At 42.7% G+C, this 26,111-nt stretch overlaps 1 protein-coding gene across 4 annotated transcripts; it reads right to left on the bottom strand.

Annotated features, from left to right (window-relative positions):
* Positions 1-3,854: 3,854 nt before the first annotated feature.
* On the bottom strand, positions 3,855-25,802 carry jak2a (Janus kinase 2a). 4 transcript variants are annotated; one of them, XM_057327606.1, is made up of 25 exons: positions 25,593-25,796; positions 23,841-23,870; positions 22,762-22,971; positions 22,054-22,177; positions 21,600-21,717; positions 21,359-21,504; positions 20,994-21,279; positions 20,765-20,887; positions 20,227-20,384; positions 19,999-20,110; positions 19,687-19,873; positions 14,679-14,803; positions 14,471-14,605; positions 14,301-14,388; positions 14,101-14,228; positions 13,883-14,021; positions 13,655-13,806; positions 13,423-13,573; positions 13,216-13,349; positions 12,842-13,031; positions 11,463-11,587; positions 11,163-11,335; positions 5,374-5,491; positions 5,130-5,243; positions 3,855-5,050 (listed from the first exon to the last, which is right to left on the bottom strand). In XM_057327606.1, exons 3-25 carry the CDS (start codon positions 22,958-22,960, stop codon positions 4,943-4,945), a joined length of 3,333 nt encoding a protein of 1,110 aa, XP_057183589.1. In that variant the 5' UTR covers positions 22,961-22,971; positions 23,841-23,870; positions 25,593-25,796; the 3' UTR covers positions 3,855-4,942. The 4 variants fall into 4 exon arrangements, with proteins under 4 accessions (XP_057183589.1, XP_057183587.1, XP_057183588.1 ...); XM_057327604.1 differs by having other exon boundaries at positions 22,762-24,041; XM_057327605.1 differs by lacking the exon at positions 23,841-23,870.
* Positions 25,803-26,111: the final 309 nt, after the last annotated feature.

The raw sequence follows: 26,111 nt of genomic DNA, 5'->3' as shown, positions 1-26,111 counted from the left end.
GTCAAAGTCTCTCGGTCGGTCTTCAAAGAACGCTGCAGTGAGTCCAAAGATCATCGACGCTCCTACAGAAGTGTGGAGGACCGGAAGAGTCATGTGTAAAGTAATAAAGCATTTCATAGTTTAATATGTAATTCTACAATAAAAATAGGCATTAATACATTTGTTTACAACTTCATTTATTTATCCAAATATAAATAGGCGAATTGATGAAGTCATTCATTATTTAACATTTTAATGGGCAATAAAAAGCGTGATTATAAAAATTATGAATAAATGAAATATTAATCCATCAATAAATACTTCAAATAAAAAAAAAACATAAAACACTCAATAAGTACATCGGTTTAAAGTGCATGAATTAATTCCTAAATAAATGGTGGAATTTCAAAATGCGATTTAAAAATAATAAATAAATAATTGGATTTACAAATTATACTACTTTAATCAGTCATTTAAAAGGCGATTTCTTTTACCATTTGCATTTCCACGCTGCCTTTCCTTTTCCCATTTGCTATTCGATTAGCTCAGTCATTTAGCTTTTCCTTTTAGCCTCTCCATTTAGCATTTCCCTGACACTTTGGGTCCTTGCATTGGTAAAACGAGGTTAATCAATGCAAATGAGCTATGGCGAGAGAGATGTAACAAGCTCTCTGATTGGCTAGTTCCTTGTACGTCATGTTCAGATGAGCAATGGAGAAGAGGATAGCACGTTATCGGTGTGTGCTTTTACTCTAACAGAAATCATAGAAAAGGAAACAGATTTTTAGAACAGGTTAGAACATTCACACTGCACGTGGAAGCAGCAGATGCTACTGTGTACTGTCTATGTAGTTCATGGCTTGACCTGATGGTAGAGCGGAGAATGGGAAGTGGGGACCTGACAAGAGCTGAGATGATAGAGCTGGATAAAGAAGGACGCGGTCTCTTGACCGGTCTTCACCACAAAATTTCAAATGCTATTAGATTATTAATGATAATCTTAAACTATAATTTATTTGATTATTAAGTTTATTTATTTTATTTAGCCTTGTTGTGCAAGATCTCTGGAGCTTGTGCAGAGGCAGCAGCTTTTGCCAGAGAGGAACTGGAATCCCCTGGTTGGGCCTGGGTTCTCCTGAGGTTTTTTTTCTCGATTAGAGTTTTGGGTTCCTCGCCACCGTTTGCATACTGTTTTTGCACTATCTGCCTGACCGGGGGGGCTGCTTTAGAATTTTAAAGTTTTACTTAATTCATATTGCATATAGGAATTTATTATCTGTTATATTTGACCTGTGCTTCTCTCTCCTTTATCCTAAATGTGTGCTGTCACTGAGCGTGTGTGTGTGTGTGTGTGTGTGTGCGTACTTGTCTGTGTACGTACGTGTGTGTGTGTGTGTGTGTGTTTTGTTGTGTGTGTGCGTGCGCATCCGTGTGTGTGTGTGTGTCTCTATGTCTATGTGTGTTAGTACGTGTGCATATTGTGTGTGTGGAGTGTTTTGTATGTGGGTATGTCTGTCTTCTGTGTTTTCAACCTTTTCTTGTTTTTGCAGGTACAACTTTAATTATTTTGCTTATAGTCAATATGTCTCATGTACAGCTGCTTTGTAACAATGAAAATTGTAAAAGCGCTATATAAATAAAGTTGAGTTGAGTATGTGTGAGGGCCAGACTACAAAGTGACCCTGGACATTTTCTCCAAGAGCAGCGCACCACACACCCCCTCGCGTTCCGTTTCCCCCCGGTCTGCTCGGCAGTGGCCCACCGGTGCAAAGGGAAACAACGGCATCATGCTGTCAACCGAACTAAGCAAAGCCTTGTCTTTCATTGTAATCTTCAGAAAACCAACAATTTACACATCATGTTCATTGCTTATGTTATTGTATTTGTATTTATGTTATTGTATGAGAGTAGTGAGACTCATCATACTATGAGTGAGGGGAAAATGATTGCATCACACTATCAATAATCTAAGCGAATCATCTCAATATAGCTTTCAGAGAAACAAACAAAACGGAATATACACAGCATGTGATGTGCTTTATGTTGGAGGGGAAATGATTGCATCGCGCTGTCAATAATTTTCTTCTGCTGAGCAAATCCTCGTTGTCGGTCTTCATCATCATGTGTTTTACTAACATTCCCATGTACTGTAGGTCATCTGCTGAGGTATGTCAGATGAGCATAGTCGTAATTTGCGGGTGGGATAGGTGGGACGTACATGTACACCACTTTAGAAAACAAATGCTTGCGGAAGGTGTGTCTTTTTTACGGGCCATTAACGTCTAAAACTCGTGGAAAATGCAGGATGCGCTGCTTTCTCTACTTGCCAAAGCGCTCACCATCCGTTGCTCGCACTCGCTGTGAACACAAGTTTTCTTTTCTTCAGGCGCGTCTATATACCACTCTATCTTGGATGCCCTGGCGGCGCCTCTGCATAAAAAAAAACTTGAGTGCGAAATGATGCGAGTACAAGTAGACCGGTTTGTTGTTTACTGCTTGTACCACTAGAACAGTGTGCTCGGATGTTGTTTAAAACACATGAATTAAAGCTTTTCCGGATTATATAGATAATACAACTGATTTTATCCGTGTACTGTGAATTATAGTCATCATCACATTTGATCTGTTGCAATGAAAGAGAAGGATTTGCTCAGTTTCGATTGGCAGCATGATGCAGTTGTTTCCCTCAGCACCGGTGGGCCACTGCACTGCCGAGCAGACCGGGGGAACCGGAATGCGAGGGGGTGTGTGGTGCGCTGCTCTTGGAGAAAATGTCCAGGGTCACTTTTTAGTCCTGCCCTAGACAGTAGACAGTACACACTAGCATCTGCTGCTTCCACGTGCAGCGTGAATGTTCTAACCTGTTCTAACAATACGTTTCCTTTTCTATGATTTCTGTTAGAGAAAAAGCAGGCGCTGATAACGCGCTGGTTACACGTGCAGTGAACAACAGGTCTACCCTCTTCTCCATTGCTCATCTAACATACCTCTGAACATGACGTACAAGGAACTAGCCAATCAGAGAGCTTGTTACATCTCTCTCGCCATAGCTCATTTGCGTTGATTAACCTCGTTTTACCAATGCAAGGACCCAAAGTGTCAGGGAAATGCTAAATGGAGAGGCTAAAAGGAAAAGCTAAATGACTGAGCTAATCAAATAGCAAATGGGAAAAGGAAAGGCAGCGTGGAAATGCAAATGGTAAAAGAAATCGCCTTTAAATGACTGATTAAAGTAGTATAATTTGTAAATCCAATTTTTTATTCCTCTTTTTAAATCACATTTTCAAATACATTTTGAAATTCCACTATTTATTTAGGAATTAATTAATGCACTTTAAAACGATGTACTTATTGAGTGTTTTATGTTGTTTTTTTTAATTCCCTTTTTAATTTGAATGGATAATTTATTGATGGATTAATATTTCATTTATGCATAATTTTTATAATCACACCTTTTATTGCCCATTAAAACGTTAAATAATGAATAACTTTATCAATTCGCCTATTTATATTTGGATAAATAAATGAAGTTGTAAACAAATGTATTAATGCCTATTTTTATTGTTGAATTATATTAAACTATGAAACGCTTTATTACTTTACACGACTCTTTCGGTCCTCCATACAGAAGTGCTTGTGTTTGACATCACAAAATTACATTCTGATGGTGGCCTTAACTTTTTTTTAAAGAAAAATTAAAACCCTTAAGAGAGTACCAGAAGCCCTGTACTCAACACGACAGGATCATTTTCTCGCAGTTTAGTGTTCATGTGTATATAATGTTATTCAGTCGTCATTACTGTGGTGTAGGTTCCAATCAAAATAAAAACACAAGAGAGACTAAAGAACACAAACTCAGAAAAAAATAACTCTTTATCTTCAAAATGTTTTTAATTTATTCAGTCTCACATCAGGGCTCCTTGCAAAAATACATAAAAACCCAAAGTAATTGTAAAAATAAAACAAACATTTTATTAATTCACACTGATTCAGTCTTATATGAAACATCAGTAAGATCAGCAACTCACTGAAATTCATTTATAGAAACATCAGTTGAAGTAACATTAAGAATGTGGACAGTGGCAGGAAGTTAAATTATGTAAAATTATGGCATTTTGGGAAAATGTTCTTCCATTGTTCTTGTTTTATAAAATCAAATCAAATATATACAACGAAACGCAAATCTATTAAAAAAATCAATAATGACATCAAATAGATGGCCGATCTGTTTTTCAAAATAAAATCATAATATTTGAAGGCATTTTTATCCATCACTTGGTTAAAGTTTGTCCCAATGAACATATTTCAGACTTTACATGAATTCCTTTTTTTAAATGTATTTACCAAATGTGCTGCTGCTGTTAAAGGCTTTTATAACCTTTTTACATTCAAAGTTGATACATCAACACAAATGCAGGAACCGAACAGAGATGTCTGTATGCGATTCGTTAAATGTAAAGATTGTGTTGAGCAGGTTTGTGTTGTGTTTGATCAACACTGCAGGACGGAAGATCTCCAGTAAGATTTAACACCTTCACTATAAATGCTCGCCACTTCCTTTGGTTTTTCACACTTTGTAAATCACGTTTCTTCAGTTCACACTGTTGTGTAGCATGACTTTTCAAACGTTAAAATACTGCACACGATGTTTTAAATTAGTACAAGCTCATAAAACAGCATGCAAGAGAGTCAATATAAACATTTTACATGTAAACATGTGCATGCAGTGAGACGTGTGAAGCGGTTTGTGTGAAGAGTCTCATCTGAGATCCTTGTAGTTTTGTCATCTTGCACACGACAGATACGATACAATACAGACTTCTCTATTTAAACGTCTCGAGAGTTAGTGACTCTTAACCTGCAGATTCAGTTTCATAATTCTGCTGCAGATCCTACAGGAAGAGAAAACACGACATCCCACAGTATTTCAGAAGGAATCAAGAGTATGAAATGCACTTGGGAGTCAGCTGCTCCTGCTGTCTTGGATGGCATTTATTCCCTGAGCGAGATCTTTAAACGTGGGACGTCTGCTCAGCTCTGGTGCCCAACATTTTGTCATTAACGTGTGAACCTGAAAGAGAGACACAGGACAGAGTGATGGGACATCCCGACTGACCGCAGAACAGCCTTTCACCTGCGAGCGAGTTTACCTCAGCTGGGCATCCTTTTGGAGACGGCAAACGATAGTTTCTCTTGAGCAGATCGATCAAGTGATAAACAATCATCTGACCCTGTTTATCTTCACCCATCTGCTCCATAAACACCTGGCACACAAACATGCTGCATGAATCACCAAACAAAACATGGAAGCATCATTTATTTTGACACGTTGTCACTTCTGACTCCTTATTATAAACATGAGTCTGACGAAGAGACAGACACACAGACACTTACAGTGGGAGGGCTGCAGGTTTTGTTACTGAAGGTAAAAAGTTCGTACAAAACGACTCCAAAACTCCAGACATCAGACGCAACACTGAATTTACTCTCAGTCAAAGATTCTGGTGCGTACCTTCAGCACAAGACAACATCATCATTTAAACACAAACACAAAGAGATCATGTTCACAAACTATTGTCAAAAATCATTACATATCTTACGTCTAACTGAAATGAAGCCGTTCTCTTTCAAACAATCGCTCGGTATCTCACTATGGGAAACGCCTCAGCGTGTTAGACTATCCAAGCACCAATTACACCATGTCTGCCCGACTGGCAGACCAATCACAGTTCAACACTAAGAGCCCGCCCCTCTCCTATATATACTGCTGTGATTACCTGTAACGGCATTCTTGGTCTCCTCCCCATGAAGATTTTCCTCAGCACCTTAGCTGCACTGCTCCAGTTCATAGACATGCCATTAAGGTCGACGTTGCCGAACGCAGTGCAGTTGGAATCTGTCGCAGATTCTCCAAACTCGTTACCGAGTTTTTTTCTTCTACTGCAATCAATAGCTGGTCTTGGAGTAGCTAACGCATTGAGGTGAGCTACGTTTTTCTTCGCCATGTCCGCGTTGAAGGTCGGCGCAGAGAAAGGGAAAGATGTCCCTTCCCGCTCTTGCCCGGCAGCATGTGGATTCATGATCTCAGGTAGAGATTCCCATCTGATGTGCATCGCGTGCATGGGCCGCGCTGGTGGATGCGAAAAGCTGTGCTCACTGTCGTGTCATGCCGGCCAGGATTTTGGAAAGACGGCTTCAAGTGGCGGCGTCCTCTGAAGCTGATCCGTGTCTCTCTGCTATCCCTCCAGCTAAAGAGACTCAGCCGTCTCCCCCGCAAGACCTTTCTTTGTGGGGAGATATTATGGATGCTGAGCCTACGCCACTTTTTGATCAGCTACTGGCGGAAGGCGACGAGATGGAATGAGATGATGAGGAGGACGAAGAGGTGTTACCTCGCCTCCTCAGAGAGGAACCGGACGATGAGGACGCTATCCTCTCGGCGGCCCAAGTGTCTAGGCCCGTGAGCACGCAAAGCGGCAAGGTGGCGTCTACCGTGGTGGACTGTGATTTAGTGGAGGTTTGTAAATGTGCGGCAGCAAAGCTGAATAACGCGTGGCCAGTGATTCGGAATATTTATGATGGGAAAAGGCTCCCGTCTCGCCTTCCCCCAGCGAACCAGCTGCTCCTGGCGCTGCCAGCGTGTGTAGCTGAGATGAAACGGCCGTGGGACAAGCCGTTCTCTCACTGGGTGCCTGTCAAAGGCTACACTTCTCTGGATGTGAGCGAGATTGAGGAGCTCGGGCTTTCTAACCCACCCTCGGTGGAGCAATCAGTGGCCCATCACCTGCATCCAAACAGGAAGACCACTCTATCATCTCCCAGTCTCTCCCTCCCTGGGAAAGTGGAACGCTTCAACGCGTCTGTGTACCAGAAGATTTACAAAATGTCAGCGCTATCTGTGCAGGCGCTTAATGCGACTTCGTTGTTGATGGCCTATCAGGCCGAATTTTTAGAGGAATTGGGCGCTCAACTAGACTCTGGCAACCCAAACCCATGGATTTGGGAGGAAATCTGCAATATCACCGACCTCAACCTGCGCACCTCGCGTGGTACTGTACAAAGCTGTGGCCGTACTATGGCTCTCGCCATCGTGGGCGAGAGGTCGCTCTGGCTGAATCTCTCCAGCATCAGGGACAGAGCGAAATTTGATTTTCTCGATGCTCCGGTGGATCCTAAGGGGGTGTTCAGCCCGGCCGTTACAGATATGAGACAAAAATGCGACCTCCAGAAAATAGAAGGGGAAGCGTTTGATGTCTGTCTGCCGCATAAGAGAGCTCCGCGTTCCCCCGTGGCCGGATCCTTCGATGCAGAACAGGAGGTTTGTGAGTGCGCCCAGGACCGTTAAACCCCGCAGCGCTGAGCAGACGGCTCGTCCCCCTGCTGCTCCAAGCTCTACTAAACCGTGGGGAAAGCAGTCTTTCGCGGCAGCTGCCACGAAGTCTAGGTCCGGAACCTAACCCTAACTCAGCCACCAGGAGAGTGTGGTCTGATACATTCAAGCACAAGTTTTCAAGTGCACAATCACAATGCTTTGAGCCCCTGGGTCTATGGGCCAGGCAAATCCCGGCCGTTTTTTTAGCTGTCAACTAGATGGCGCCAGATCTTCATCTATGGAATCGGTTCAGCAGAACCCACTGGCTCTTCAACAAGAGGCTTGGAAAGAGTGTTCAGTGCAGTCCTCACGACTTTAACCAGGGGTAATTTCTTTCAACGGGGTCATAGCATCTGTGGCAAAAGGGGACTCAGCTCGGGTGCTAGATGCAGAGATATTCTCCCACTTAGAGAAAAGAGCCATAAAACGAGTTCCGATGGGGGAAACTCAAAAGGGTTTTTATTCCCGTTATTTTCTAATTCCAAAGAAAGACGGGGGCTTGTGCCCGATGGATCTGCGTGCTTTAAACAAGCACTTACGGAAGTACAAATTCAGGATGCTCACAGTCGGGGCTCTCACACGGTCGATCCGCCCGGGAGACTGGTTTTCTGCGGTCGACCTCAGGGATGCTTACTTTCACATAGGCATTTACCCCACGCACAGAAAATATCTCAGGTTCTCATTTCAGAGCGAAGTGTATGAATTTGTCACTCTTCCATTCGGGCTCAGCCTAGCTCTGCGAGTGTTCAGCAGGTGCATAGACGCAGATATCACCGCTGAGACACAGGGGTCTCAGGATATTGTCTTATCTGGACGATTATCTGATATGCGCTTATTTGCAAGACCAGGCGGAACAGGACACAGAGATTTTCACGTCTCATCTCTCGAATCTGGGGTTCAGTATCAATTATGCCAAAAGCCGGCTGATACCGTCTCAGCAGATAGAGCATTTGGGTCTTCGCATAGACTCTATAGCATACCACGTTATGCTCTCGGAGAGGAGAATAACGTCGTTTTATCAATGCCTTCTCCACTTTCGCAAAGGGAACCTGGTTTCGTTCAGAACCTGTCTCTGCCTTATGGGCATGATGGCTTCGGCCCTGTCTGTGGTCCTGCTGGGCTTGCTCAAAATGAGAGAACTCCAGCGGTTTGTTGCTGCGAGTTGTTTGTGTCCTCACAGGCACCTCGCGCGCAGAGTGAGCGTGACTATGGAATGTGTGGAGACTCTCCATCACCACTGATGGAGAGCCTCCACACATTCCATAGTCACCCTCACTCTGAGACCCCTAGAGACCCCTCGCTATTCTGGACGGGTGCTCCATTGGGGGGCATGTCCATGAGAAAAGTGGTGACAACAGACGCATCCCTTAAGGGCTGGGGGGGTGTTTTTCAGGGCAGATCGGTGAACACCCCAGCTTCGCAGACTTCACATAAACCTCTTGGAATTAATGGCAGTGTTTCTGGCCCTGAGACATTTTTTCATGGTCAGGACAGACAACACGACTGTGGTTGAATACATAAATCGCCAGGGGGGAACTCGCTTGTTGCAACTGCACAAGTTAGCCAGCAAGCTGATTGTCTGGGGGGCTGCGCAATGTGGGCGCGGATCTCCTCTCAAGGGGAAATCCGTTGTACGGAGAATGGGCACTTCACCCGCAGGTGGTGAATCAAATTTGGGAGAGATAAGGCAGGGCTGCCGCAGATCTCTTCGCCTCACAGGCAAAAGTGTCCGCTTTATTTCTCTCTCAAGGAGGAAGATGTGCCCTTGGGTGTGGATGCGCTGGCTCACCTGTGGCCGAACGTGTTGCTTTACGCGTTCCCACAGCTGAGTTTAATTTCTCCAACCCTGGACAGAATAAGAGAAAACCGGTTATCTCTTCTTCTGGTAGCCCCTCGTTGGCCGAGGAGATTGTGGCTGGCGGAAATTGTTCAGCTCCTTCAAGGGGAGCCGTGGCCGCTCCCATTGCGGCATGACCTGCTGTCACAGGCGGGCAGGCAGATATTTCACCCCCACCCAGATCGGGTCGATCTTTGGGTCTGGCCCGTGAAAGGTTGAACTTGAACGTACTCAGGCTTCCTCGGGAGGTTGTAAACTCCATACAGAGTGCTAGAGCCCCATCAAGGCGATCATTGTATGATCTGAAATGGCGTGTGTTCGAGGACGTTCGAGGCGTACACGTAAAGGAGTTATTCCTTTTCAGTGCTCGGTATGTGATGTGCTCTGTTTTTTGCAGAGCTTAATCGACAATGGCAGAGCGTTTTCAACAGTGAAGGTGTATCTGGCCGCTATTTCGGCTTGCCATGTCGGCTTCGAAGGAGCGTCAGTGGGTCGGCACCCTCTGGTATGCCGTTTTATGAAGGGGGCGAGGCACTTGAGACCAGTGTCAAAAATGCTCGTCCCATTGTGGGATTTGTCCTTGGTCCTGAATGCTTTAACGCAGGCACCGTTTGAACCTATGCAGAGTGTTCATATTAAGCTTCTATCTTTAAAAACGGTTTTGCTTCTCGCGTTAGTCTCAGCTAAGCGAGTCGGCGATTTACATGCTCTGTCGGTTCACCGAGCATGTCTGAGTTTTAGTCTGGATAACAGCAAGGTTACGCTGCTGCCTAATCTGGCTTTTGTTCCCAAGGTCAGTGATTCGGGATATAACTGCACTACTTTGGATTTGCAGGCTTTCTACCCTCCTCCTTTTTCCTCAGAGGAGGAGAGTAGACTTACTCTGTGTCCGGTACGAGCGTTGCGCTGCTACGTGGACAGGACACCATCGTTCCGGAGGAGCGATCAGCTGTTTGTGTCGTGGGCTATGCAATGTAAGGGTAAGCTGATCTCCGCACAGTGCCTTTCCCATTGGATGGTGGAGGCGATCGAATTGGCCTATATGTCTATGGGTCAGACTTCCCCAGTGGGGTTTACGGGCTCACTCCACGAGCAGCATGTCTACATCGTGGGCATTGTTCAAGGAGATTTCGGTAGGAGATGTTTGTGCAACGGCAAGCTGCGCTTCCCCTCATACATTTATCAGATTTTACCGTCAAGATGTCACAGCGCCAACTTTGGCTTATGCAGTTCTTGAGGTTGGCTCCACAGAGAACTGAGATTTATTGCCGGGTCTGCTTGACGGCTTCGGAAAGCATGCGTTACGGGAGTGGGCCATATCATTCCCATAGTGAGATACCGAGCAATTGTTTGAAAGAGAATGTAAGGTTACTCACGTAACCCCGGTTCTCTGAGAACAGAGCGAGGTATCTCACCAAGCTTCCCTTCTCTCATAACACAGGGGAAGAGCGTGCTTAGAATGGCGTTACAGGTAATCACAGCAGTATATATAGGAGAGGGGCGGGCTCTTAGTGTTGAGCTGTGATTGGTCTGCCCGTCAGGCAGACGAGGTGTAATTAGTGCTTCCATAGTCTATCACGCCTGAGGCGTTTCCCATAGTGCAATACCTCGCTCTGTTCTCAGAGAACCGGGGTTACGTGAGTAACCTTATGTGATGCTGATGAAGAAAATCTCATTTTACTATTTTTATGATTGATGTATAAATGTTGCAAACACACAGCTTTCCTGTAGCTCAGTGGTTAGAGCGTGGTGCTAGCAACGTCAAGGTCATGGGTTCGATCCCAGGGCTTGTACATACTCAGAAATGAATGTATAGTACAATGCAATGTAAGTTCGCTTTGGATGAACTTACATTTACATGTAAATGTAAAATGTAAATTTACACGCTTGTTTTTGCATTTCAATAATAGAAACAAGTTTTGATTGATGTGCAGAAACCTTCATGATTCTAACAACCTCTCCAGCAGATCTCACCAGAATATGGGGCTTTCACCCGGCTCACGCACGGTGTAATATTCTTTATCCTGAGGAAGAACTTTAGTGAGGCCAAAGTCTCCGATCTTTACTCGATATTCACTCTCCACCAGAATGTTCCGAGTAGCCAAATCTCTGTGGACGTAACGCTTTGATGCAAGATAGTCCATTCCCTAAACACACACACAGAGAGAGAGAGGGACACACACACAGTCACATGAATCAAGTTTTGTTTGATTGTTATTAAAATGTGTGTGTGTGTGTGTGTGTGTGTGTGTGTGTGTTATTTTGTAGAGATACCTTACAGATCTGGGATGCGTATAGAAGGAGTTTCGTGTGGTCAAAACACTCCTTATTTTTGGAAAGATAATCTCTTAAACTACCAAAGGGCAAATATTCCATGATGAGACGCAAATTCTTACGACCTGCAGACAGACAGATAGAGACACAGACGGTTAACCTCGATTAAACCAAAATGATCACCTTCCAGAAAAGATTCAGATGCCAGCGAACACAACACACACATCACACTACAGTTACCCATGTCCAAAAATCACATCCACAGAGGAAAACTTTAATCCTGCGGTGAATGAACTGAGAGATAACGCATGAAAGGCCATGAAACGTCAACATCCTATAGAGAATTCGGCTGAAAATATTAGAACCATCCAATTGTCCTCTATGGCAGTGAGGTGTGGGTGACTGGGGTCCATCGGCACACAACAAATAATGCATCCCAGATCATTATGATCCCAATCATAATCATAAACAACACTGAACCACAAATTTATTACATTCTATCAGATTACTGCACAAAATGAATATGACATCACTCTTTGGGAAACTCAAACACAAGAACAAAGTTCTGAATGTAATGGGTCTCAATCACTAAACTTGCCTATGCTCAAATTTGTGCGTGAAATCTGCGTATGAACGATTTTAAAGGAGTAGTTCACCTTCAAAATGAAAATTCTGTCATCATTTAAATGCCCTCTTGTCATTTCAAACCTGTATGACTTTCTTTCTTCTGCAGAACACAAAAACGCAGATGTGCAGCTGGCTAACGAGAGGTCTGTAATCTGGGTATAGAAGTATAAAAGGTGTTTAATCGTGTTGGAAATGCATCTGAGAATGAAACACTTGGCATTGCTGGAGGATCAGGGGAGAGCGCGTCTGGGAACAGCGGCATGTTTGACGACAGATGAAAGGCTGGAAGAAAAGCATGTGCATAAAGTCCTTTTGTTTTGTATTTTTAATATTTATATTTTCTAAATGAGGGCTCATCTCCTAATTCACTAAGTTAAGTGTGATATTAAGAACAAATTCAGCTGCGCACACGCACGTGTTGTGAATCAGGTGAAGTTGTTCTCCTGTGAGTACAAATACGAAACAATCCATGCAGTTATCAGTGAATGAGACCCAGTGTTTTTTGACCCTAAAGACGGCAGACTATCTGATAAAAAAACTGAGAGCCACGTTGATCAGGACAAACACTCTAACACAATAGAGACAAAGAAACATGACTGGAGATCAGAGTTGAATGATTGAGATCGATCAGAAGAGAGAGATGTTCGTATATTTCCTAACCCAGTTTAACAACTTCACCCCAACAGAAAAGCATTTGTCAAGGCAATAAAACTGTTTGAAAGAGAGAGAGAGATGAAGCAGCGTGTACTCACCTGCAGTGTAACAGACTCCTTTATATCTCACAATATTCTCATGCTGCAGTGATCGCAGGATCTGGATTTCTCTCTCAAAATCTCGCAGGTGCTCAGCGGTGCTGTGCTGCAGCTTCTTCACTGCCACCACCTCACCTGTGCTATCCTGCAGCGGATCGTACCTGCACTTCTCCACGCTGCCAAAGTTACCCTGCACGCACACACACACACACACACACACACACNCACACACACACACACACACACACACACACACACACACACACACACACACACACACACACACACACACACACACACACACACACACACACTCATTCACTTGATGATAGAGGTGGAATTCCTTGTGTGTGTGTGAGATGAGGATTGTTGACCTTGCCCAGCAGCTGAAGGAAGATCAAGTGTCTGGCCTCAAACTGAGTTGGTTCCTGATTCTCAAGGGCTCCATTAAAAGCCAGCGCTCGTTTTCTGCTGGCCACCGTCTCGCTCTCCACCAGCAGCTCATAGTCTGAGAAACACACAGTCTCACTGTACTCTAGTACTGGAATGTATGTAGTTCAGTGTGTACGCGTGTGCGGCACCTGGTGTGAAGAGGCTGTTGAGGTCTCTGATGAGCGCTCTGAATGACGGTCTCTTCAGCGGCTCATAATCCATACAGCTGTTAATAACACACGCCAGTTCTGTCCATTTAGGAGCCGGAAGCTGATGCTTGTCCTCGTAAAACAACAGCTTCTGCACCACACAAACACAGCCATCGACACCTGACCACAACAGACGGAAGTGACACACAGAGACGCTTTGGCGACGGCACACCTTTGAGCTGTCGTACGAGGCGAGCGGACGTTCACCGCTGCAGTAAATCTCCCACAGTGTCGCACCGAAACTCCATTTATCTGCCGCCAAACTCAAGCTGTGACTGTCCTTCACACACTCGGGAGGAACCCACGGGATCCGCTCGATCAGAACTACACAAAAAACACGTGAGAAACACACACACACACGCACGTGACATGAGCACATTCAGCAGCAAACGGCTCGTACGTTCTTTGGGCTGAACTGACAAACTGATTCCCGGGTCGCTCAGTTTGATGAACGGAGGCGTTCCGGTCTTACGATCTTCTTCTCGAGTCACCAGAACGTTCCTGGCACAGACATTTCCGTGGATCAGGTTCTTCTCCTCCTGTGGAGGAAGATCAGACGTCAGATTGCGTATTCCATCGGTCGGTGTTCATCGGTGTGAGCGTGTGCGTCTCTCTCACCAGGTGGTGCAGCGCCCAGGCCAGCTGCTTGGCCACCTCCAGCTTCCAGGTGATGTTGATGAAGTTGCGGTTTCTCTTCAGGTACGTGTCCAGCGAGCCGAAGTGCATGAACTCCTGCACCATGATGTCTGAAAGACAAACCCACGCTTACATCTCTCACCGAACACAACCAACAGCACAGACGCCTGCGCGGTACTTACGTTCGTCTGCGCATACGCAGATGCCATAATTCAGCAGCAGGTGTTTGTGTGATAACTGACTCATCATGCTCGCCGATTCAAAGAACGACTGCCAGAGAGAGAGCGAGAGACGGGGAGGATTATTGTGTACCGATCACACAGTCAACTTGGCTTCAGGTTTCTCACAATACCTCGGTATAGTTGCCGTGAGATTTTTCGAGAACTTTCAGCACAACTTCCATCTTGTGGACCTCACCGTAATCTCCAAGCTCCGTCCGGACGCCCCGAAACACCTGAGTGAACGTCCCCTGCCCCAAACTCTCTCTCTGTACACGACAACAAGAGAAACATCATCACTGTGTTTGTTACGTGAGTGTGTGTGTGTGTGTTTGGACTTACAGTCTCCAGATCTTCTTTATGGATTTTGTGAAGGATCATTTGATTGACAGGTTTAAACACAGATGGAGACAGACAGACTTCCGATGACGTCTCATTGTTTCTGGACACCAGCAGGTTGGATTTATCTAAAGACACAAACACACACACATCCTCTGAGCTCATGGACACACAAATATTACATATTACATTTATGGCGTTATTATAATGACAAATGTCGCGAGCGCATTATTACAAGTAGTGGCGTAACTTTGTTTTGAAAAGTGGTGGGGACAAAGACGACACAAACAATACTTTAATAAATTGTTTCTGTAAGAACTCGTTGGGAATATTCATAGACGTCACAAGCGCGAAACATGTAGGTAACTCCTCCAGAAAACAATATAAAAACTGCGCCGCTTTATCGACGGCTTCAGTGGTGTAACGCGAACAACGCATGACAAATATTATTGACACTGCCGTGAAGCAGGTTCGAATCCGCTGAACTCACTATTCTAAATTTTCACATCACATATCAGACCTGCTTCCATTTGTTTTTAAACTATATCATGTTTTCATCAATATACAATTTAAAGCATGTTGTGCTTTATTATATGTAAGGATGGCTGTTGCCGTACATAATTAAACGTATTAATTTGTGATGAAACAAAAACTACTGAAACGAATGTGTGTTTTCCCCATGTTAAAAATTTGGTGTTTGACACAGATTACCTGTCGGTGGGTCAAGGATTGAGAGTTTGGGAACCCCCTGCTAATAAGGACAAACATTCAAGTATACAGGGGAAACGGATAGAAAATAATATCTTAAAAAAAAAATCTTTTCACTAATTACTACGGGCAGCCTGATAGGCTACAAATATTATACGGAAAACTTTCAAAATTTTGTTTTGAACTCATGAAACTACAAAGTTGTGACTTTTTCCATTTATTGGAGTTTTCTATCAAGTATCAAAATGTAATTAATCTTGCAATAGACGATAGCAACCGCATGTCGAGAACAATAAGGACGAATATATAGCACCAAAGTGCAATTAAGCGCAAAATGTTTGATACATGTATGACTTGAACAGCCATTTTCAAATATTTTCATCATTTTATTAAAAATAAATACCTTTACAATCTGATATGTGATAGGGAAAAAGTTCAGCAAACAGCAGTGCCGAACCCACGACGACATGAAGGTGGTAACACATGCTTCACGCTCTACGCCACTGGAGCAGTTACTGCTCATGTGCCTTTCTTACATTTTGTCTATTCCAATCTGAAACTGATGGGCGGAGTTGGTATGAATAGCCTCTGCTTACAAAGCGGGCTGCTTGCACGGTAAATAGACACTCCGTATTTTTTCTTTCTTCCAATAAGTGGTGGGGACAAAATTGACTTTGGCAAAAAGTGGTGGGGACATGACCCACCCATCCACCCGCAAATTACGCCTATGATTACAAGGCGAGAGCGCATTCTTGTCATACGAGCGCGCGAATCTCCGCTCGCACGCCGATTTCCTTTGCTCGTGCATAAAACTGGACGCGCGCTTTCAATTATACGCTGCTCTCTTATGAATGTTCTCTCCTCTCGCTCAGTGAGCGTGTGCGCACTCAAAATGCGTGCCGTGCGTCCACGAATCCTTCCCCTGATAGCACACATACATCTGGCTTACGTCTATTTGACATCTGCATTTACATCTGCAAGACATCTACAATACATTGTTTGCTCATCTGCAATACGTCTTGGAGATGTCTGCTGTCAGACGTCATATAGACCTCTAGAAGATGTCTGTAAGATGTTTATGATTTAGAATGGATGTAAAGCAGCTCTTTCTAAGATGTTTAGCAGATGTTTTTATGCAGCAGATCTCCAGATCTTTAGCAGATGTATTACAGACGTTCAGACGTCTCCGAGACGTATTGCAGATGAGCAAACTACGTATTGCAGATGTCTTGCAGATGTAAATGCAGACGTCAAATAGATGTAAGCCAGATGGATTGTGCTATCTGGGTCGGTACTCTTGCTCTCGAGAGGTCCTCCTGTGTGTTCCAGGCATTATTATGGGATTCCTTTTGTGCCAATAAGAATGAACGCAAACTTTTAAAAAACGAACAAAAATATACAATGAGAAAGAAAAAAAAACACTTTGATAATGAAAACAATAAACTCAGTTGCAAGAATGTGACATGATTTCTTAACCATTTTCTAAGTTTCGTTTTTGCAAATAATAGTTTTGAATTCGCTGCTAGATTTTTCATTTGCGCTTTCCGAGTTTTCGTTTACGCTTCTCAATTTTTCGTTCGCCTTTCTGGCACAAAACTCACATGAAGGCAGGAATTATGACCGCTTTAAGCTGATTGGCTAGTGAGTTTTTGATTGACAGCTCCCTGACAAGGAAGTCGATACTGAAGACAGTACAGTGCAACGAATCTTAGAGAACGATCTGCATGCTGTTATATTTATTGTTTGTACTTAAAACTACTTTCTTATTTAGTTAGTGTATTAGTAATTGGTATTTGAAGTTGGTAAATCATGCGCGGTGTGGATCCAAGAGTCCTCCTCATCCTCAGGTAAATGAATGTAATTCAGATAATAAAGAAAATCGCTAAAAGTTGTATTCCTGTACAGTAGCAATTCTGTCTTTACTTAGCTCGTTCATTGTGTGCTTTATACTTTCTGTCAGGTATTATTTTATGGACCGTAAGATAATTTTCTTAAAAAGGAACGAACAACTTGCATTATAACATCCTATAAAGACATGTTACAGATTATTGGGTTGTGAGAAAAACGTGCTAAATGAAAACATTGCTGCATAGTTACTGTACAGAGATTAAAACTTTTAGCGATTTTATTATCTCGGTTACATAAATGTACCTGAGGGGTGACTTGTGTCCAGCTGAGGAGGAGGATGACGATGTCGCTCTTGCATACAGTCTCCTTTTAAAGAATTAAGTCCACTTATAAGTCAAGTACTGTATCTTTCTTTTTAAACTCATGGTGAATGTACAGTATTATAAACAAACATTTAAAGATAGAAACAATACATAAAATGCCACCACGATTATAATGTATAAATTAGAAATATGAACTGGAAGCATAACACTTTATTGTACTGTATATCTCCTCAAAACTCACTAGGCATCTCGTTTTCCTGATATCATTGTAATTATAAATTATAGACTGCTGTCTTGACGGCCTCTAAACACACGTAAAGTTGCATGTGAATATGGCTATCTATCCTGTCTTTACTCGACGTTGGCTTGTTGTTACGGCGTGATAGAGCCTGGAAGCGTGTCCTACTTTTAAGTGCGTGAAAGTTGGCAACCCTGCTAATATACTAACAAAATAAGAAAGTAATTTAAGTACAAACACTAAAACAATACTATACACAAAACCGCAAGCAGATTGCTCTCTAATCCGCTGCACTGTCTTCAGTTTCGACTTCCTGGTCAGGGAGCTGTCAATCCAAATCTCACTAACCAATGAGAGTAAAGTGGCCATAAATCCCGCCACACGTGAGATTTGTGCCAGAAAGGCGAACGAAAAATTGAGAAGCGTAAACGAAAACTCGGAAAGAGCAAATGAAAAATCTAGCAGCGAATTCAAAACTATTATTTGCAAAAACGAAACTTAAAAAATTGTTAAGAAATCATGTCACATTCTTGCAACTGAGTTTATTGTTTTCATTATCAGTGTTTTTTTTCTTTCTCATTGTATATTTTTGTTCGTTTTTTTAAAGTTTGCGTTCATTCTTATTGGCACAAAAGGGGTTCCAGACATTATAGGCTGTCAAAAGTAGTCAACCAACCAGGGATAGGCTTCCACGGCGGGGCCAATGAAAATGCGACCTCTTAACTACAGTAGGCCTAATTGTTAAAAATGCTTGATGAAAAGAGTTGTTTTTTTGTGTTCTTTTCTACAAAAGTGTCATGTTAATGTGTAATTCTTGTAAAATAGTATATTGTAAATTGCTGAGTTTCATTCTTATAAAATCTTTTAACGAGTGGATTCTTGCGTGTGGGTGGATGGGGGGCACCAAGGTCTTAATACGCCTCTGGATCCACCACGTTCTCAGGTAACAATTTTTATATATTTGATGCAACATTATTAATCAAATGTATATTACAAATGAACGGTAAGGGAGCGTTTGGTATATTGCATAGAAGTTCAGTTTTATGCCCTGAACTTCTGGAACACTGAATGCAGAACACTTACAGTGTATATCTGCAAAAGCATTAAATGCATAACCAAATAGGTATAGAATGTTATATGATATTTCCAAATGCTCCACTGCTATTATTGTTTTGATATACCGTTACTTGTAGTAAATATTATTTTAGAATAAAGCTACCTTAAGACACCAATCTAAATTGTTCGGTAATCAATTTAGTACTATTTTGACAATACTATGTTTAGTGTAGGACATGCAAGAGGACCACATGAACTTGAGGGTGTTGGCCTGTTTAGTCTGAATAACATGGTAGTTAAACTGACGTTTATATGTAGCCTACAAAGCATCCTAATGCCCCTGTTCATTTCTAATACACATTTGATTAATAATGTTGCATTAAATATATTAATATTGTTACCTGAGAACGTGGTGGATCCATCTTGCTTCGTTGAATACGTCGAGTCACTTTCAACCAATAAGATGCCATGTAAGAGGTCGTGTTTTCATTGGCCCGCAGTGGAAGCCTATCCCTGATTGGTTGACTACTTTTGACAGCCTATAATGCCTGGAACACACAGGAGGACCTCTCGAGAGCAAGAGTACCAAAGGATTCGTGGACGCACGGCACGCATTTTGAGTGCGCACACGCTCACTGAGCGAGAGGAGAGAACATTCATAAGAGAGCAGCGTATAGTTGAAAGCGCGCGTCCAGTTTTATGCACGAGCAAAGGAAATCGGCGTGCGAGCGGAGAGATTCGCGCGCTCGTATGACAAGAATGCGCTCTCGCCTTGTAATAATGCGCTCGCGACATTTGTCATTATAATAACGCCATATACATTCTGCTGACGTCACACCTTTGCTCCTGGGCGGACAGCAGCGGCTCAGCTGGAAGATGTGCGTGTCGGAGCGCAGCGCCTCCTTCTGGTATCGCTGCAGTAATTCACCCAAACTCCCAAAACTGCATTTAGATCCGTTGAGCACAAACTCTCCTGAATGAGAGCGATGAATGAGACAGTGTTTGACCAGCTGTTGTCCCTCACACTACACACACACACACACACACACACACACACACACAGAGTCAGTAAAACACTCACAGTCTTCTCTGAAGATAACTCTGACGGTTCAACGATATTCTTCCTCACATGAGAACAAAACACACTTGCCTCAATGACAAATGACAGAAAGTATTTGTCGTAATCTTTTGGGCTGCATCTGAGGATATAAACACCCGTCTGATTTTCACAGCGCCGCAGACGACCGATGGCAAACTCCGTCCTGACAAAACAACAACTCATCATTTCTGATACACACACGCTTTCTCATCATTTACTGAGTGAACACTTGTAACTAAAGGGAACTTTGGAATTAGGCTGTGACTAAACCAATCTTACGCCACAGGGCCGTGACAGTTGGTCTGTATGGCCTCCAGGAGTCGAGGGGCCGCCACCTCTTTACACAGATAATGATGAGCGTCTGTGGTGAGTCTGTAGTAGCCGTCAATCAAAGACACAAACGACAACGCCTCTGACAGAGAATGAAACTCCAACTCCTGTCACTCACACACACACACACACACACAGCAAATCTACTGTCAGCACACCAGAAACATGATTTACTGTAACACGGTGTGTTTGTGTGTACATGTTTTTATATGTTAGTGGGGACCTAAACCTGAATACACACCAACACATGGGACTCGTGTCACTGTGGGGACCAAAATTGAGGTCCTCATGGGCACAAAAGCTTATAAATTGTGCAGAACAATATTTTTTAAAAATGCAAAGTTTTCTATGATCTTTAGGTTTAGGGGTTGGGGTAGGGGATAGAATATACAGTTTGTACAGTATATAAAACATTATGCCTATGGACTGTCCCCACGGAGATAATAAACCAGACGTGTGTGTGTGTGTGTGTGTGTGTGATCAGCACCAGCGTCTGTCCGTCTTGTCTGTTAATGGAGACGATTCGATTCTCGACTGATCCGTCTTTAGTCCCCCCCTGCTTGATACTGATGTCAATGACGTCAGAGAAATCACAGTATACCTGCAGCTCCTGACAGACAGACAGACAGACAGACAGACATGAACACCTGATACAGAGAGTTTCTAAAACCTTCACATGGCACTTCTTTAATCCAAATAAATAAAACCACAAGTACCTCTCTCTCTTCTGGTCCTCTGGACCATCGGATGCCGCGGTCGCCGCTGACGACGATGGTGACGTGTCCCGTGGACGGTTGGTGGACATAAAAGCGTTCGGTGTAGAACGCCGTCTGTAGCGTCTCCAGACTGACCACATACTTCAGTTTGAGATCTCTTGCCGTGGCTTTACACGAGCTGAACTCCTGAATGAACTTCCTGAAACGGAACCGAATCCGCTTCCGGGTCACAAAGTGCTGATTCTCAATGTGCCTTCGCATGTTCTTGGGAAGGAACGACTTATAACTGCAAAAGAACGTCAACGTTTACTAAAGTGAATGATGAACTCTCTGAGGCAGGTCGAAGGTCAGGTATGAGTACTCACCTGTTGTGGTTGTAGATGTCAACAGGTGACTTGCCTTTTCCTTTGGCCAATCGCATGATATCCAAAACAGCCAATCCCAAACATTCTTCCTGAAACTCCATACTGACAGGAACGCACACCGCACCGCTCAGAAAATCACATCTCCACTGACACACACACACACACATCAGAAGCTGGTTTGTCAGTTTTGTGTAAAATGCAGAAAGGTTTGTGAGCTGTGTGTGAGTGAATTTCTCCTCACCTGTGCAAACAGATAAGTCATAGTGATGTCATCGAGCACAGGTGCCCCAGAACTCTTCGTGACTCCACACCTGCGGGCACAGTTTATACCGCTGCCATACCAACCTGGAAAATAAAACCTAGAGAGAAAGGGAGAATCAGTAGCTGTGTGTGTACTGGTTTAGCTATATTTGTGAGGGCCACATGTCCTCAGTACCACAGAGAAATACGTGTGAACCCAATTGTGAGGACATTTTACTGGTCCTCACTAAATAAAAAGGCTCATAATTCGGTCAAATGCCGTTTTTCTTTAAATCTAATGTCTTGCACATGTTTGTGTGATTATTAGGGTTAGGGATAGGGGATAGAATATATCATAAGCCGGATATAAAATCAGTGGAAGTCTATGTAATGTCCACACTAGTATAGCGATACAAATGTGTGTGTGTGTGTTTGTGTGTCGTGACTCTGTGCACCTGATTCTGAACAGAAGCTTCTCATTGATGGATGGTTCAATCTTAAAAACATGATTGGGCGGAAGCCAGGTGCGATCAGTTTCTCTCATCAGTCCAAAAAGACTGCAGTACATGGGACTGATACCTGTAAACACACACACGCATTCATACAGCGATATATGACACAGCATGACAATCATCACTGTTCTCCTGAGTGACCTTTGACCTGTGAACACAAAAACTCACTGAGACATTCTACAGCAGTCTGTGTGTGTGTGTGTCTGTGTGTGTGTGTGTGTGTGTGTGTGTGTGTGTGTGTGTGTGTGTGTGTGCGTGTGTGTGCGTGTGTGTGCGTGTGTGTGCGTGTGTGTGATGAGGAGGGACAAGTGCATGGGTGACAGCTGTGAGACAGAATAGAGGAGGTCAGTCAGGGTGTGCCCTGCAGAAACACATAAATGTAAGGATGCATGAACCCTAAAACTCACACACTCATGCCAAAATAAATGCTAAACACTCATATGGGTAAACAGGAAGCAGTTAGGGTGGGAACAGGAAGTTTACCAGTCTGCACCAACATTATAGCCAAAGAAATACAAAGACAAAAGATGTGTTTTCTGTCTGGCTGTATGCCTCTCTCTCTATTACACATCCCCAAAACATAGCAAACATCACTTAAAGAGAAATTCTTCACACACACACACACACACACACACACACACACACACTGACCGCATTGTTTGGCTGCAGTGATGCAGATCTCTTCAGTGATGTATTCTCCCGGTGGGTACGACAGCACGTTTGACTCTTTCTCTCTGCAGCAGAGCAGATGAACCTGCAGGGCGGCGCTACACAACTCTTTCTCTGAATGCCCATCACCATTCACATTCCATGAGGGCATCTCCATGGTAACAAACGCTGTCAAAGCCATGTACCATTCACCTGAAGAGACACACACACACACACACACACACACACACACACACACACACACACACACACACACACACAATCATTACAACAGACCACACAGATGAACTTTATTCTCTCATCAGATGGCACAATGGAACAGACCAACACTTCTCCATAATATGAAAAACACCTCATAAACTATAAAAGAACATTACTATAAAAACTCTGAAATCTTATAAACAAGGGGTGTCAAAAGTCAGTCCTGAAAGCTTCTGAAGGAACACGCTGTTGAAAACCATTGTAAACCTTAAGAGTTGAGCTGAAATATCTTACAGAAATAAACAGCCTCATGTTTGCATTTAACACACATTCATTCAAAGTGAATTACAGATTATTCTAGCCCTACATTTAAAACACATCATTGAGTGTTTGTTTACAAGGAAAACAAACGTGTGGATATTTTCACAGAACATCATTTACACATCAAAAACAACATCTACTGCTTCTTAAATGTGTGTCTAGAGCTCCACAGAACTCAAGTGTGTTCAAAAGTCCCAGCACTTCAGCTCCAAGAAAATAAGAGATGCATGACCACCAATGTGTGTGTGCTTGATATCAGTCAGTCAGAAGAATATTGATGGATTAGGCTTTAAAGAGCCATTTCAAATTACACAGGAATATCAAGTGTGGACTAAATTAAATAAAAACATTTTCTATGAATAATCTTTATAAATAAAACTGTGTGCTGTTCTTGTGTTTGGTACAGAGAAGCGTGGGATTTTACGTGTAGACGCTTTTCTTTCTGTCACATCTCTGTGGGTCACTCTGTACATTCTGTGGTCACACAAACGGGAAATAATAAAAACTGTCACTCAGTGTGTAAAGTTAATAATACTCACGTCACTCTGTGATGGGCAATTTAACAGCAGCTGGGTAGATGGAGAACATTTCAAAGCATCATTCAGACACATTTATTGCATGTTTGTCATTCTCCCGCTCACAGCAACATGAGCATCACAGACACTGTCACATCAACTCTGCGTTAGTTTGTGTTATCAGTGTTCACATACACACACGCGCTGTTATCTGCTGAAAAAAACCTGCAGAAACATCAGAGATATCACACAGCAGCTCACAGAAAACAAGAACCACATCGAAACCACTACAACTGGATCCATAACGCTAGAACCGGATAAAAGCTACCACTAGACCCACTAGAATTAGAGACGGTTTGATCAGGATTTTTGGATCCGATTACAGATTTTTTTTGTCATGATCAGTTGATCTTAATATAAATTAATATATCTGATATGTGACTGTTAATATTTATTTTACTTAGATGAAATAATGCCTCGGATGTTTGTTATACAGTCTATAGTAATAGTGTTTATTATTGTTTTAATAGTTCAACTTTGAATGATTCTCTTCTGCAGTGCTTCTAAAAACAAACCATAACACAAAATAACAGCAAACGCTTTAATTCACAGAAGTGAACGTCCAACACATCTGATCTCAGTCCAGTGTCTGATGGATTTAATAAGAACACATCTCATCTGATCTCAGTACAGTGTGCGTTAACGGCTGACCGCATAATGGCCTATATATCATTTTATTTACTTTATTTTATGAAACCTTGCTACGCATATGGAATAACCGTTTTATAAAAGCAATACTCCGCTTCGTGTCGTGCCACAACACCCTTAGCTGTTATAAAATGCACTGTAACCCACTGCTTCTTGGGGCTTATTGCTTTAATCGGTAGCACTTTATTTTACAGTCCTGTTTCCCACGTACATACTGTGTACTTATTACAGTAAATTTAATAACTAGGTACTAATCCTGAACCTAAACTTATACCATGTAGTTACCTTTATACTAATATAAAACTACATAAAGTACTCTTATTAACTGACTAAAGTATTACAAAATTGAGGAAGATACATGAATGCATGCATTTTAAAGTTAGACATTGAATTTGAATGTCAATTCCACTATTGTATACATTACACAGTATTTAGTTCAATTACATCCAAAGTAACTGTAATTAAATTACAGAAAAAATAAGAGCAATCCCTTAATCTACTTTTTTATGGGAAAAATAATGCATTTACAGTAACTAATTACTTTACTTTTTTTAAGGACAAGAGTAGAGAAGCTAATAGGTCATGTGCTGACAGAAGAGATGTGTTTTCAGACGATTCTTACAGATGGAGATAAAGTCTGATCTTGTAGCAGCGATCAGATCATTACACAGATGTGGAACAGATCCACAAAAGGTAACGTAACGTTACGCGAGACCTTTACAACAAACAAACAAATGTGTTGAGGTAAGGTAACTCGGATGAGGGAAAAGCCCTCAAACTGAATTCAAACTGAAACAAAAAGCAGAGTTTTCTGCAGGCCGATCCAAACTAAGCCTTTCTTCTCATTTAAACCTTTCTACCCTGTTTAACACAAATACAATCAATAAAAACCAAACCACACACATGACAGCAAAATAAAACAGTAAACAAACAAAACAATACCACACATTTCTAGACATCAACCCAGCAAACACACGTCATTTAAAGCGCTGTTGTCAGGAAATCTTTGTGCTGTTTATTTTCAAGTAAAGTGTCTTTGTTTGTTTATTTGTTTAATAAGTTACTCACACCGCTGGTTTTGTTGTCATGGAGACGAACCTCATTGCCCGAGAACGTCACACACTCAGACGAACTGGATTAAAAATCTGTCACTTCTCGAGCTCCAGGTCCTGATCAGACCAACGCAAGCAAGCACGCGCGCTAACGGACACGCGCAAGCACAGACGAGCAGCGTCTGTGGGCGGAGTTACTACCCGACGTCATCACGTTGAGCGAGCCCGGAATTTTATTTTATAACGATTTTAAACACTACTTGAGATAAATACAAATATGTAATAGTGTCTGCAAATTCAACACTGAAAGAAAAACGGCTCATTATTACTTTTATAACATTCTGTTAATTTTATTAAAATCTTTATGTATACAGTATATTCAGATAGAGAGGGGGTAAAATCTTTGCGTGTCAGGTGACAGCTGACACGTTACGTTACCCGTCACTCCTGCCTCTCTTCCTGTCACTGTTTTACGTGCCTGCCTCGCGACCAGTCGCTGTTTTACGTGCCTGCCAGGAGACCAGTCACTCCTGCT

This window comes from Triplophysa rosa, unplaced genomic scaffold, assembly GCF_024868665.1.
Source record: "Triplophysa rosa unplaced genomic scaffold, Trosa_1v2 scaffold254_ERROPOS399912, whole genome shotgun sequence".
NCBI classification, from domain to species: Eukaryota; Metazoa; Chordata; class Actinopteri; order Cypriniformes; family Nemacheilidae; genus Triplophysa; species Triplophysa rosa.
This window is presented reverse-complemented; position numbering and strand designations above follow the sequence as displayed.